Source organism: Thunnus albacares, chromosome 16, assembly GCF_914725855.1.
Source record: "Thunnus albacares chromosome 16, fThuAlb1.1, whole genome shotgun sequence".
Taxonomy (NCBI): Eukaryota; Metazoa; Chordata; class Actinopteri; order Scombriformes; family Scombridae; genus Thunnus; species Thunnus albacares.
In genome coordinates, this window is record NC_058121.1 from 6827827 (window position 1) to 6840070 (window position 12244).

The 12244-nt window shown below is 36.3% G+C and overlaps 2 protein-coding genes across 9 annotated transcripts in view; one reads left to right on the forward strand and one right to left on the reverse strand.

Annotated features, from left to right (window-relative positions):
- Positions 1 to 3401: 3401 nt before the first annotated feature.
- Positions 3402 to 6593, reverse strand: atp5mj (ATP synthase membrane subunit j). Its single transcript, XM_044330000.1, has 4 exons — positions 6439 to 6593; positions 5381 to 5504; positions 4798 to 4818; positions 3402 to 3537 (listed from the first exon to the last, which is right to left on the reverse strand). The coding sequence occupies exons 2-4, from the start codon at positions 5502 to 5504 to the stop codon at positions 3524 to 3526; spliced, it is 159 nt and encodes a 52-aa protein (XP_044185935.1). The 5' UTR covers positions 6439 to 6593; the 3' UTR covers positions 3402 to 3523.
- Positions 6594 to 8464: 1871 nt separating this feature from the next.
- Positions 8465 to 12244, forward strand: part of LOC122999752 (nesprin-2-like) — a 90802-nt gene continuing 87022 nt past the window's right edge. For 3 of the 8 annotated variants that reach the window (XM_044376960.1, XM_044376958.1, XM_044376957.1), the window contains exons 1-2: positions 8465 to 8667; positions 9007 to 9111. In XM_044376960.1, coding sequence (XP_044232895.1) covers positions 9036 to 9111 — 76 coding nt within the window. In that variant the 5' untranslated portion in view covers positions 8465 to 8667; positions 9007 to 9035. Of the gene's footprint in view, positions 8668 to 8967; positions 9112 to 12244 lie in introns of those variants that run through there. The other 5 variants (XM_044376955.1, XM_044376959.1, XM_044376962.1 and 2 more) reach the window with 3 other exon arrangements.

Consider the following 12244-nt stretch of genomic DNA (forward strand, 5'->3'; position numbering starts at 1 on the left):
TGCAGGACTTTTACTCGTAATGGAGTATTTTTACATTGCTGTATTAGTACTTTTGGATCTGAATACCTCTTCCACCACTGGTGTTTGTCCTGCCCTCACATACACACACACCAAATAGCAAAGTCAAACAAAAGATTTTGTGGTTTTTATAATTATACTGTAGATGAAAAAGTAGATGTCAAGAACTAGCATTCATTCCTTGTAATTTGTGAGTCTCCATCTTCATATTTAATTCACAACATTTAAGAGGCAAATATGTACTTTTTACTCCAGTACATTCATTTCAAAGTTATGGTTAGCCTCCTTGTCACTTTGCGGATTAAGATTTTATACACAAAATCAATGATGAGTGCTACAACATACAATGCGTTGCTGGTGACAGGTTCACAATTTTTCAAGCCTATCTTAAAGCAACAGTCAGGTGCCCAACAGCGAAAGATCCCCTTCAAATGTGCTTTCAATGTAAGTGATGATGGCCAAAATCTTATATGGGGCTTCAACAGTCTGAGTTAGTCATATCAAGTGGATATCTGTCACATTTACAGTCTTTAGCATCAAATTCCCTCTTTGTATTTCCTCAGACAGTGTTTCCCTGTTGAGCTGTGGTGGAAGTATAGTAACAAAAAGAGGAACTTTGGAACTAAAAAGACTGAAACGTTGAAAGATATCAACTTGCTTTGACTTATTTGGATGCTTCATATGAAGTAGCTAATATGAACATGAAGCTTCATATTAGCTACAGATAAACTTTTAAATACATTTTTGCACAGACGGAGGACTGTGAATTTTGTCCTCCATCACTTACATCGCAAGTGCATTATGAAAGGATCTTCTAATGTTCAGTATGAACAGGAGGAATGATTACAGCAAGAACAGTTTTACATTAGCTCATGCTGGTTACACAATAATGCATCAGTATAAATAATTCAGTAATATGATATATTGTATAACAATATAACACATGGGACATCTTCCTGCATAATGCATAATGAGTTTTGTACTGTTGGTTGAGAGAAAAGAAGACATTTGAGGATTTCACCATGGGCTTTGAAAAAAAGTAATTGACAATTTTCCTTATTTTCTGACATTTTATAGACCAAACAACTAATCAAGGAAATAATTATTAATAAATTAATAAAAGGAAAATAATCGTCAATTGCAGCCTTTAAGTAAATTTTGCTGGTAATACTACTAATGCACTATTTTCAGATTTGTAATCAGAGCTTATACTCCCAAAGGTGTAATTTTACTGTGTTGTATAATTAATTTTACTGAAGTAAAGGAGCTGAATATTACTTACCACTAGGTATACTGTCCTCAAACTTACTTGCAGAAAGTCTCTTTTGACCTAAGGAGCTATGGGGGATTTACTATCTATATTTGGGCATCTGTGACATAAGCTTGGCACCAGAACCAGGAAGCAGCCATGACAGCACCTCCAGACATTTATTTAATGAGGCAGTATTGTGGTTGAAGAAACGCCTACACACCAGACCAGTATCTCAATCCTACCGCAAAAAGAAATCAATTCATCTCAGTGGAGCAACTCTACAAAGAAACTCCTGCATCTGTTGCATCTGTTGCCTGTTGAGGTGGATTTTATGGTTTCAAACTTTAGTCTGCTCTGTTGTTTCTAACTAAACATATAATGTGTTCAAACACGACAACTTGTCCACAAGTTCAGGATATTGAGAGACTTGACTTTGATTTCAAACCCACTGTGCAGGTGTACAGTACTGACACATGTAAATATCAGTTTTATCACCAGCACATGTAGACAGTAGTGATGTTGCTGAAGTGGAATCGGTTTATCCAACTCTTCATCCAGCACTAAACTTCTGCCCCAGGCAGGATTCTGGTCAACTCACTCTCAGTTCAGTGAACCAAACTGTAAACAGAAACTGATTCATTTGATATTGATTCTTGCCAACACAGCAGTTGTGATGCTACAGTGCTTTGTGCCATAATCTAGAGTGACAGTTCAAAAGAATGACATAACTGATGCTAAACTACCATGGTAAATTAACCATTAGGGCCTAACTGTCAATTTTTTTTTAGAGGTACCATGTGGAATTTCTGACCTCTAGTAGCGCTATGGAGCAATTTTTATGAGTGGGTCCCCATTTAATTTATCGTGTGCACGTGCACAAGGGTGAACGTACAAGCAGGTGACGCGATTCATAGTTTCACACTATTCCAATGATCTACAGGTGGCTCTAACAGCCAAGAAATGCAGCAATGGCCCAGGAAAGGCAATGCTGCACTAGCGTTTAGCATTGCACTCCTAAAATATTGTTCAACCAAGATGGCCTTTCTCCATTTTCAAACTTGTAGGTTTTCAGCTCCAACTGACGCTTCCTCAAGTGACATCACATGAGGTAATTTATCGAACTATGCACAGCTCTCTGTTTCTGCTGACCTGCAAACACGCTTTGATGTGAAATCACTGGAGTTCCCCTTTAATAAAATAGGCTTTGCAAATGTTTTGCAGGGAAAGAATTGCATTCACCATGTTAGTTTGACCTCAAGGATACTCACGTGTATCGGTGAGTAAAACTCAAAAGTAAACATAACTTCTGTTTATTTACAAGAAAACTCCACCGGACAACAACACCCACTCAGCACCATATCTGGCAGTGCTGTAGTTTATTCACTTTTCAGTTAGTTAAAATATAAACCCAATCTGTGATTCACTGGCCATAAATAGTTCACTCATTAATTTTACTTCCACAACAGGATACAATAAACACTGAAACACTAGAGTATATAGTTGTCCACAGAACCATATAAACTGGACTGAACCACCCAAAGAGTGTTGATAAAAATGATATCTAGTTTTTGCTCCTCCCCCTAAAGGATGTAGCACTGGGCAAGACACCTAACTGAGATGCAGTAGTTCCTTAAACTCATGTTATTGGTTAATCTTTTCCATATGGGTGTTTGTGGTCAACACATAACTGCAAAATAAAGGAAATCATATATATAGTCAGTAGAGATTTATTAACAGTGTGTGTATAATGTGAACACATTGTCAGTGCTGAATGTAAACCAATACCCGTTGATGGTATAATGTGTTAGAAAGTTGAGAATATGCAGTGAGTCTTAACTGTACAACAGTAAGCATACCTGCAAAGGCAGTACTTTGATACAAAAGATAGTATTTGTCATGTGGAAATACATTATCAATACATATGAGTCAATTTGTTTGGAGACACAAACACAATCTGCTCAGTGTTTTTCAAAAAAGGGCCTGATGTTAATTCTCACACGTTCTTGTGATTCAAACATCTTTTAAAGCTTTTCTCTGTCTGCAGTCACTGCTGCATGAAAAATCTCATGTTGTTTAACTTTATGGGTATTATGATACAAAACTGACTCAACAAAATCCAACAACAACAAAATCTGGTTAACAACTTTATTTGTTCCATATTAACAAAAATTCAAATATGAAGCTGGACTTCTGAACAAGCTCTGGGACATTATTTAACAGCAGGTGGAGGGGATGGTCAGCATGATGGAAAACTCAATGGGCTGGTTCTGCAAAAAGAGAAGAGAAGAAAATGACATGTTTAATGACAATTTGATGTAATACATGCTGCCCAGCCAAGCATGAGCACCAAAAATCAACATTACTCAATCTGGATAAAAGACTAAGCTGTGGTTGATGATAAACAAAATGAAAACATAAAAGTTATCCTGTAAAGCAAGAGTTTATCTCTCAACTGAAAACTGGACAGACACATTTAATCCCTTTATTCTAGCTGTAAAATGTGTCTTAGAAAACTCAGACTGATTTCACAGTGATGACAGGATTAGCTGTTAGTCAGTGACATCTAGAGGAAACACATGTAACTGCACAACATCTAACGGCTCATGTTCACTGCTGCAACTCCTCTCCACTAAACAAATCTGTGACTGAAGAATCACATAAAAGATGAAGATAATGACTGATGGCTTACCTAACCACTCTAACACTTGTGTGTAAAATTTATATACTTATAATATATTTTCACCCTTCGACTAGACTAGATTGTAGACTGTACATAAACTATCTCAAAGTACACAAGAGTGAAGTGCACAAACTTTGGTCTCTTAAACTCATCCAAATCTAGAGTGAATTTTAATCACAAGCATATTGCAGTTTTTTTTTTTTTTTTTAAATGTTTATTACTCAAGTGCAGTTCATGGAATCTCAAAAAAGATCTTAACCTGACACAACTAGGAAAAAAGAAAAAAAAAAAAAAAGATTTCTCTGGTTCGCATAGGACAAGAACGATATGACTACACAGTCAAACATTCATTTTGTCTGTAATCCAGGTAGTAATAATAATAATTTTATTTGTATAGCACCTTTCATACAAGAAATGCAGCTCTAAGGGCTTTACAACAAAAATTACATGACAAGGATATAAAAGAATGTAATAGCATGTAGAAAAAAAAACATTGATGTAGCATAAGATGGAAAATAAAATTAAAAGTAAAATATTACATGTGCAATATTGATAATATTCTCTATCATAGTTTGAGTAATCTTATATTATCTGTATAGTAATAACTACAGTATATATATAATGACATAGTAAGGAATGCTTATTTAGCTAATCCAACAAATTAAATACCTAATAAATTGCCCACAATACACCCAGAGATCAGGGTCATTAAGGAGATACCACCATGGTATATGGAAAAATCTCTGATGTTTGACAAATTAATATAGTCTCACAGTATATATAATCATGATGCCCAACCCTAATTGTATAAAATTGAAATTGGATTACAAAATGTTAGACTACTTACTGTCCTTCACAGCTTTCTTGCCTGGAATGGGAAAAAACATAAATTATATTAATAATAATACATTTAATTTGTACCACATTTTTCAGTGCTACGGTGTTAATAACACAGAACACACCACATAAAGAAATTAATGAAAATTATTAGGCACATTAACCTCTACCATTGAGACACTGTGCATCAAAATATTTTTAAGTGACTCCAGCTGGAGCTGCTTACAGCTTCAGTGTTCAATGATGCAGAGTCATGGCATTTATTCAACGATATGATAGCCATTTTAATTCAAACCTGTATTCAACTTTAGTGTTCTTATATTGTAATATATTGTACAGACACTGACGAGAGATGTTTGCTATATTTATTGGTGATGTTTACAGATTTGTCCAACTCAGCCTGCACAAAGCTCAAAGAGTGATCGCTTTTCAATCTATTCAAATCACTAAAGGTAATGCAACTACAATACAGGATCAAGAAGATGTTATACTGTGCAAAACCAACTTGTAAGACCAACTACATTGCTCCACATTTAGTTTACATGCATATAGATTTTCAACATATTGTACAGATCAGTAAGACTTGAACTCACCTCCATAGGAAACTTTGTAGTACAGGTAGGTCATGATACCAAGACCCACCCACATCTCTTGGTATGCCTTGGTGTAGTAAGGGCCCATCTTGGCCCACCAACCTGCAAACGCACGTCCAGCCATCTGTGGGAGAAGTTGACAACAAAGTCAATCAAGAACTCATGTACTCTCAGTCAGAGCAATGACATAACTTTAGTTATGTCATTGTGCTGACTGTATATTTCAGTACAAACATGACTGAAACATCAGAAGACCTTGTCCAAAGGGCCATGCAAGATTACGCCAAACATCATTCACAAATGTACCAGTTTACTTATTTCTTGCTCCTGACAGAGCTACCTTGAGCTCGAATATTTAAGTAATGACAGTTCATACTTTTGGTGCTATGCATTTAATACGTTAGGATGCACTAATTTAGACTTGAGCTTAACTTAAGAAACGGGTTCTTTCATTCAGACAATTAACCATCAACTATTCAACAAGAACATAGCTTGGGTGCACCCAGAATGCTGCATTGACCCTCAGCTGTGTCAGGCCTAGCTAATGACTTTGGCTAGCGAGGAAATACTGATGAAAAGAGACGGTAACGTTGCTACACTTCTGTTTTTCTGAACTTTAAGTTTTAGTAGCATAAGAGACACTGCTTTTAATTGATGTGTGTTAAATTCGCCGATTTATCTTAAATGAAAATAGCGGCTGATGCTAACGGCTAATGTTGCTGCTAACATTACGAGCTCGAATCTACCTAAGTTAGCGTTAGCATGTCTAAGGGTCGGTTACACAATGGAGGAGAACATTTACAAGCAGTTATATATCTGATATCCACATTTCGTTCATTTAACTTATCTAGTTACTTATCTACTTATCTAGCATATTAGCAACCTCCTCTGCTTTACAAGGGAATGCTAACGTTAGACTAGCCGTAGCAAGAGGCCAGCTGGTGCACAAAACCACAGTAAGTATTAACTTAACTTTAACTACCCGTTGTGAAGAAACAATTACGTTTCTGTTATGATTACAAAGACTTTGCTAAATGAGTGCAAACACTTTAGCTTACCTTTTAGTTTGTCACGCTGCAGGAAGAAGGTCAACCTGGCCGCTGCTGCTAAACGTCAAAGTCGTGCGAGAGAAGCTTCTTCTGCTCTTCACTGTGTAGTTTTACTCTAATGTTGCTGTTCGTAGCGCCACCGAGTGGAGGTACACGGTTAACAAGCTGAATACTTATCTATCTCTATCTACTGGCTCCACCTCGAGGATTCAACTAGAATTACAATATAGTCGACTGTAATCTTTTCTCATCCAAATACATACAAAAATACTCATGTTCAGTAGTGGAACAAGTATTCAGATGCTTTACTCAAATAAAAATGTAAAATATACTTCATTGCAAGTAAAATTCCTGCATTGAAAATCCTACTTAAGTAAAAGTACAAAAGTATATCAGCTTGTTGTAGTTAAAGTATTGCAGTAAAAGTAGTGGTTTGGTGCCTCTGACTGATATATTATTATATATGACATCATTAGATTATTAAAACTGAAGCATCAGTGTTAGAGCAGCATGTTACTGTTGTAGCTGCTGGAGGTGGAGCTGGTTTGAACTACTTTATATACAGTTAGCTAGTTTAGTCCAGTGGTTCCCAACCTAGGGTTCAAGCTCCTCCAAAGGGTCACCAGATAAATCTGAGGGGTTGTGAGATGATTAATGGGAGAAAAAACAAAGTTCTGATACACAAATCTGTTTTCAGTTTTTGGACTTTTACTCTAATCTTTGATTTGTGGTGAAATATTGGATCATTTGAACATTTATTGAAATGAAACCATGTGAGAAGTTTAGAGGGAAAAATCACTATTTGGTGGAGCTGTTAACAACTCATAGACATCTGAAATGTGACCCCGACTACACACTGCTTTTTGTAAGACGTCAAAAGACAAAAAGTTTGGAAACCACTGGTTTCATCTTTAACAATGTGTTGTATTTTAAAAGCTTGTTATATTATTCATTGTGTCAAATCTTCATCTGAAAAGTAACTAAAGCTGTCAAATAAATGTAGTGGAGTAGAAACTGCAATATTTCCCTCTGAAATGTAGTAGAGTGAAAGTATAAAGTAACATCAAATACAATTCTTGAGTAAATGTATTCAGTTACTTTCCATCACTGCTCATTTTGGTTTTACATAAATACTGAAATCTGGGTTATTATGTAATATTGGCATATTAGAGGACTGTGACAGAGTTTGATGACTAACATACAGCACATGCTTGTGCTATCAAACCTGACAACAGTTTCCTTTAATTTGTGACTTTATAATCTGTGTTCTCTGAAATCAGCTGAGAAAATGTGAAACATGAGAACCACCGCCCTAACTCTAGCCTAACCCCCCCACCCCCCTCCCCAAATCACTTTCAATTTGAGTCACACACTGTTGACATGGTGAAATTTGGCTGCTTTTTAAACTTGATGTTACTTTATGTTACACAGTTTTAAACTTTCCAGAGGAACAGATGAACCATCTTTCACAGTATCTTGTTCTGCTTTAAGGTCCCATTGCCATGACGGAGGTGAGAATGTGAGGTGAGGCTGCAGCTGCTATTGTTTGTGGCAGACTGTAGACTGTCCACCAACTCACCATAGTGAATAAACAAATAAAACACTGGCACTGAACTCAAGGGTAAAAATGTCACTGTGTTACATGATCTACTGTTGGTTCACCCACTTTCTCCACATTATGAAACCTACTGAGAAAAATAAAAGCAGAATTACATTTTTATCATGTGCTGTCTATTGCAGAGTCATGAGCTGGGATTACCACAGTAGGAACCTGAAACAGTATCACATGGATGCATCAAACCAAAAGTCTTTCCTAGTTTTTCATGTCTCCCAACTTTATATTACTGCAGTAGTGTAAAAGCCAAACAAAGAAAAGGAAGCCAGACAGTTCCTAGACAGCCCAGTCATAATATTCTGCTCCTGCATACAAAGATATGATTACTTTTAAGCCAAAAGGTACAAAGTTCATATCAGAGCCTGCAGGAGTGATTTCATCCTGTAGCAGGCATGGGCGGGACTTTCCACTCTTATTTGACACTACACTCCAATAGAGAAGAGGCACCTTGTTTCAGTTATGAGGACCCAAAGGCCAAGTCCTATTTGAAGGGACTCGGTGAATCAACACTGCCAATATGAAAGGACACAGCTGAGGAGATTTACTGTACACTTTTAATACTCTATTCTTCATTGTAATATGCACTAAAGTAGCTGTCTTCTGTGACTACAGCTCAGCTACAGGTATGTTAGAGATTTGTGACCAAGCCATCTGTTTTTGCATATGTATCTACATTATGGCAGTGTGTTACCGGCTCTCTCCATACTGCACTGTCTTTGTTTGAGTGTTTGCATGTGCGTACTTGTATCTTTGTGTGTGTGTGTGTGTGTCTGTGTGTCTGTGTATCTGTAGTAATGTTAGGGTGTGGATGGGTATGACTAATCATACAGTGGAGGCAGCTAACATTAATGTTTTGGGAAAAGAAACTTTGACACTACAGAGTTCACTTGTTTTTCTTAATGGTGCTGTAGATTGCTCCTCAGTAGATCATTTACTATTCATGTCTCCTGGATTTTTATGAGGTTGATTTTGAGCTACGCGTGGAGACCATATGGCTTCAGGTGGAGCAGAGGATGACGATGGAGGCATTCCATTGGACATTGACAATGTGCACATGCTCCTTCAAGGTCAGTCTATTCCTGTACTTTTATGGATGTTGTGACATGTGATGTGTTGCAGTGGGGAATCACAGTGGTCGTCAGTCTTTGAATTGTGTTGAGGAGATATTTCAATGTGTCTTGTATCACTCTGATATGACATATAATGTGTAACATTCATTTATGACCTAAAGAAGTGGCTAGAAAATGAAAACGGAAAAACATTACTATTCAGACTTTTAAGAAGTTAAAGGCAGTTCAGACCCCAGAAAGCATACAGTTACATACTCACAAGTCCTCAAATCTAAGTGTTTGGTGAGAGTGGAGGTTGTATATGTTTGTTGGTGAGTCCAGTCTTCCTTACACATAATGCCTCCTCACTTTAACAATTTGTATTCTGCTGTCTGGTTCGTGTGTGCTTCAGTTTCATTGTGCATATAAGACAACTTGTGATAAGACAACAAGCTTGTTAACAGGTATACCCTCAATCACACACACACACACACACACACACACACACACACACACACACACACACACACACACTGTAAGAGGGCATCCTTGACATTGTAGTTCTTCAGATATTTAGATTTAGATAAAAGAGATTTTTGAAACTCTTTTTTATTTTCATTGCTTGTGAATTGTGTTACAATTACACAGTAGTATCATAAAATATTCCTTCAGAAGAGACAAAAATCTATTAATTGCTCCGCTTTATATTCTGAAATGGGAAACTCTTAAATTGTTTGGTCCACACCCCCAAGACTGCATGCAGTTCTGTCAGTTATTGACTGAATAATTTAATTTCCTGGTCAAATGGGGCTTTAATCACATGCATAATTGCAGTTATTGAATTGTTCTTGTTACTTCAGGAAGCATAATTAATGTATACTATATGTAATGATGGCCATAGTCATAAGAATTACCTTGAAATCCAGCATATTAATTGATTGGGCAAATATTTAGTCACTAAACATGCTGGTACTCCTAATTTTATCTCAAATATATCAGCTTTGAAAACTATGCATATCATGTCTTTATGAAAATGTACCTATTAATTTAAGTGTTGCACCTTTTTAAGCAGTGCACATTTTAGCAAGGAAGAAAAACTAATTTCATGTAACATTGTAAGTTGTAAGTAAATTTCATCTGTGATTAATGTCAGTTATGTCCTTACACATTTTTGGAGATAAGGATTGTATTGTGCAACAGGGATTATCCGACATAGGAAGTTTTGATTGTGCACCAAAAGAAACAAAGTGCCTGAACATGAAGGTACATGTAATTCACTTGGTAACCAAAGACTGATGACATTAAGCAAAGCATACAAAAAAAAGATTTTTTTGTGTACAAAACATCATCTCACAACATGAAGTCATGCTGGCATTTTGTTTGTTTGTTTGTTTGTGAACTTCTGAAAAAGCTCCACGCTTGTAAAATGATCTGAGAACTCTATCTCTATATCTATATATTTATCTTAGAATGTGCCTGAGAGCAGAAAGGTATTATTAATGTGATAAAGTCTCTCACTGCTGCACATGTTGGGTGGAGTCGAGTGATTAAAAAGCTCAGGAGTTTCCTGGCTTCGCAGGCTCTCAAACAAACAGCAGAGTCAGAGTCAGACTCACAGCCAAATCTGATATCAAGTGTGAGCTCATGAATCGGAAAGTGACTGGGTGCTTTTCTGACTGCCTCAGACCAACCTCTGAGGTCCTTTATTTATTAAACATTCAATAATAAAATAGTCTCAACACATTTTTTGTAATTATAGTTTTGTTTGGTGGCAGGAACAGACACTTAGATGTGTAATCTTGCAGCACAAACCCAGAATACTTATAGTGTAGAACAGCATTGCACACAGATACAGACAGTAGTGGTTCAGTGTTTATAAAAGCAACTTTTTTGTGTTGGACACTATCATTCATATATATATTATATATTCATATATATATATATATATATATATATATATATATATATATATATATATATATATATATATATATATATATATATATATATATATATATATATATATATATATATATATATATTTATAAACAATTACATTTCAGCCAGAGGACATTTCAGCCACTTATTTTTACAAGTGATAAGTATATACATTTGACGCCAGAATTATTCATGTGTTTCTAGGAAATCACTCTCTTCATTGCTCCATGCAAACACTTTACTGTATAAACTCTTTTACTGGAAACACTCTTTAAGCTAAATCTCAACAATCTGACTACATTTCCAAACTACTTGCACATTTCTATAAGCCTCCTGTCACTTCCATATTGACATGGAAAGTTGTTATAATGTTATATATAGTAAAAGATTCATGTTTTGGCAACAGAAGCTTAAGATCTGGTCCAGTACCTCTGGAGATCCATGTGCACCCCAAACCCGTCAGTGTACATGCGTATGTGTCTGTCTGGGAGTTCATTATGGCTGTGAATGTGTCTCTGTGTATATTTGCTGTGTGTGTGTGTGGGTGTGGGTGCTTCAGTATCTATGTCTGTCACTGTCTTGTAGCCAGATCCCAGCCGATAACCTTACTTTGCTTAAAGAGCAACCCATTCACTCTGAGGTCAGCCAGTGGGAGAGAAGGCACATATATGTTGTTTGAGTTATGTCTTTACTCCTTATACATGGGTTTATTGACTATTGTTTATAACCATGGAGTGTCGAGAACTTCTTCAGGCCTCTAATGTCGGTGAGTAGCTTTTGCTGTAGCTCAAATCTGAGTTCCCACTGCTATAATGACATTTTTGGATTATTATGGAATTAACAGATAAAGTATTCAACACAGAGACAGTCACACAATACACAGGTCACATTTTAGGAATATGCTGCTATATCTGATGAAGTGTTTGTGCATTGGCTCCATTAGTCAGTGGTTTGCAGTCCAGTTTGAAATGAAACCATACAGACTGGCACATTATAAGAAAAATTAAAGTTGTAGGTCAGATTCTTTGTCAATTTCCAAAAGAAAGTGAGTGGAACTTCTGTATAAATTATTCTCTATGTCTGCATCATATAGCATAATGGTGGTAAAAACTGTTTGCAAAACATAACTGCATCCAGGTGACCACACCAACATGAGAAGCAATAAATGGACTTTCACATAAAGAAAAACTGAGATGCAACTCACTAATTCATT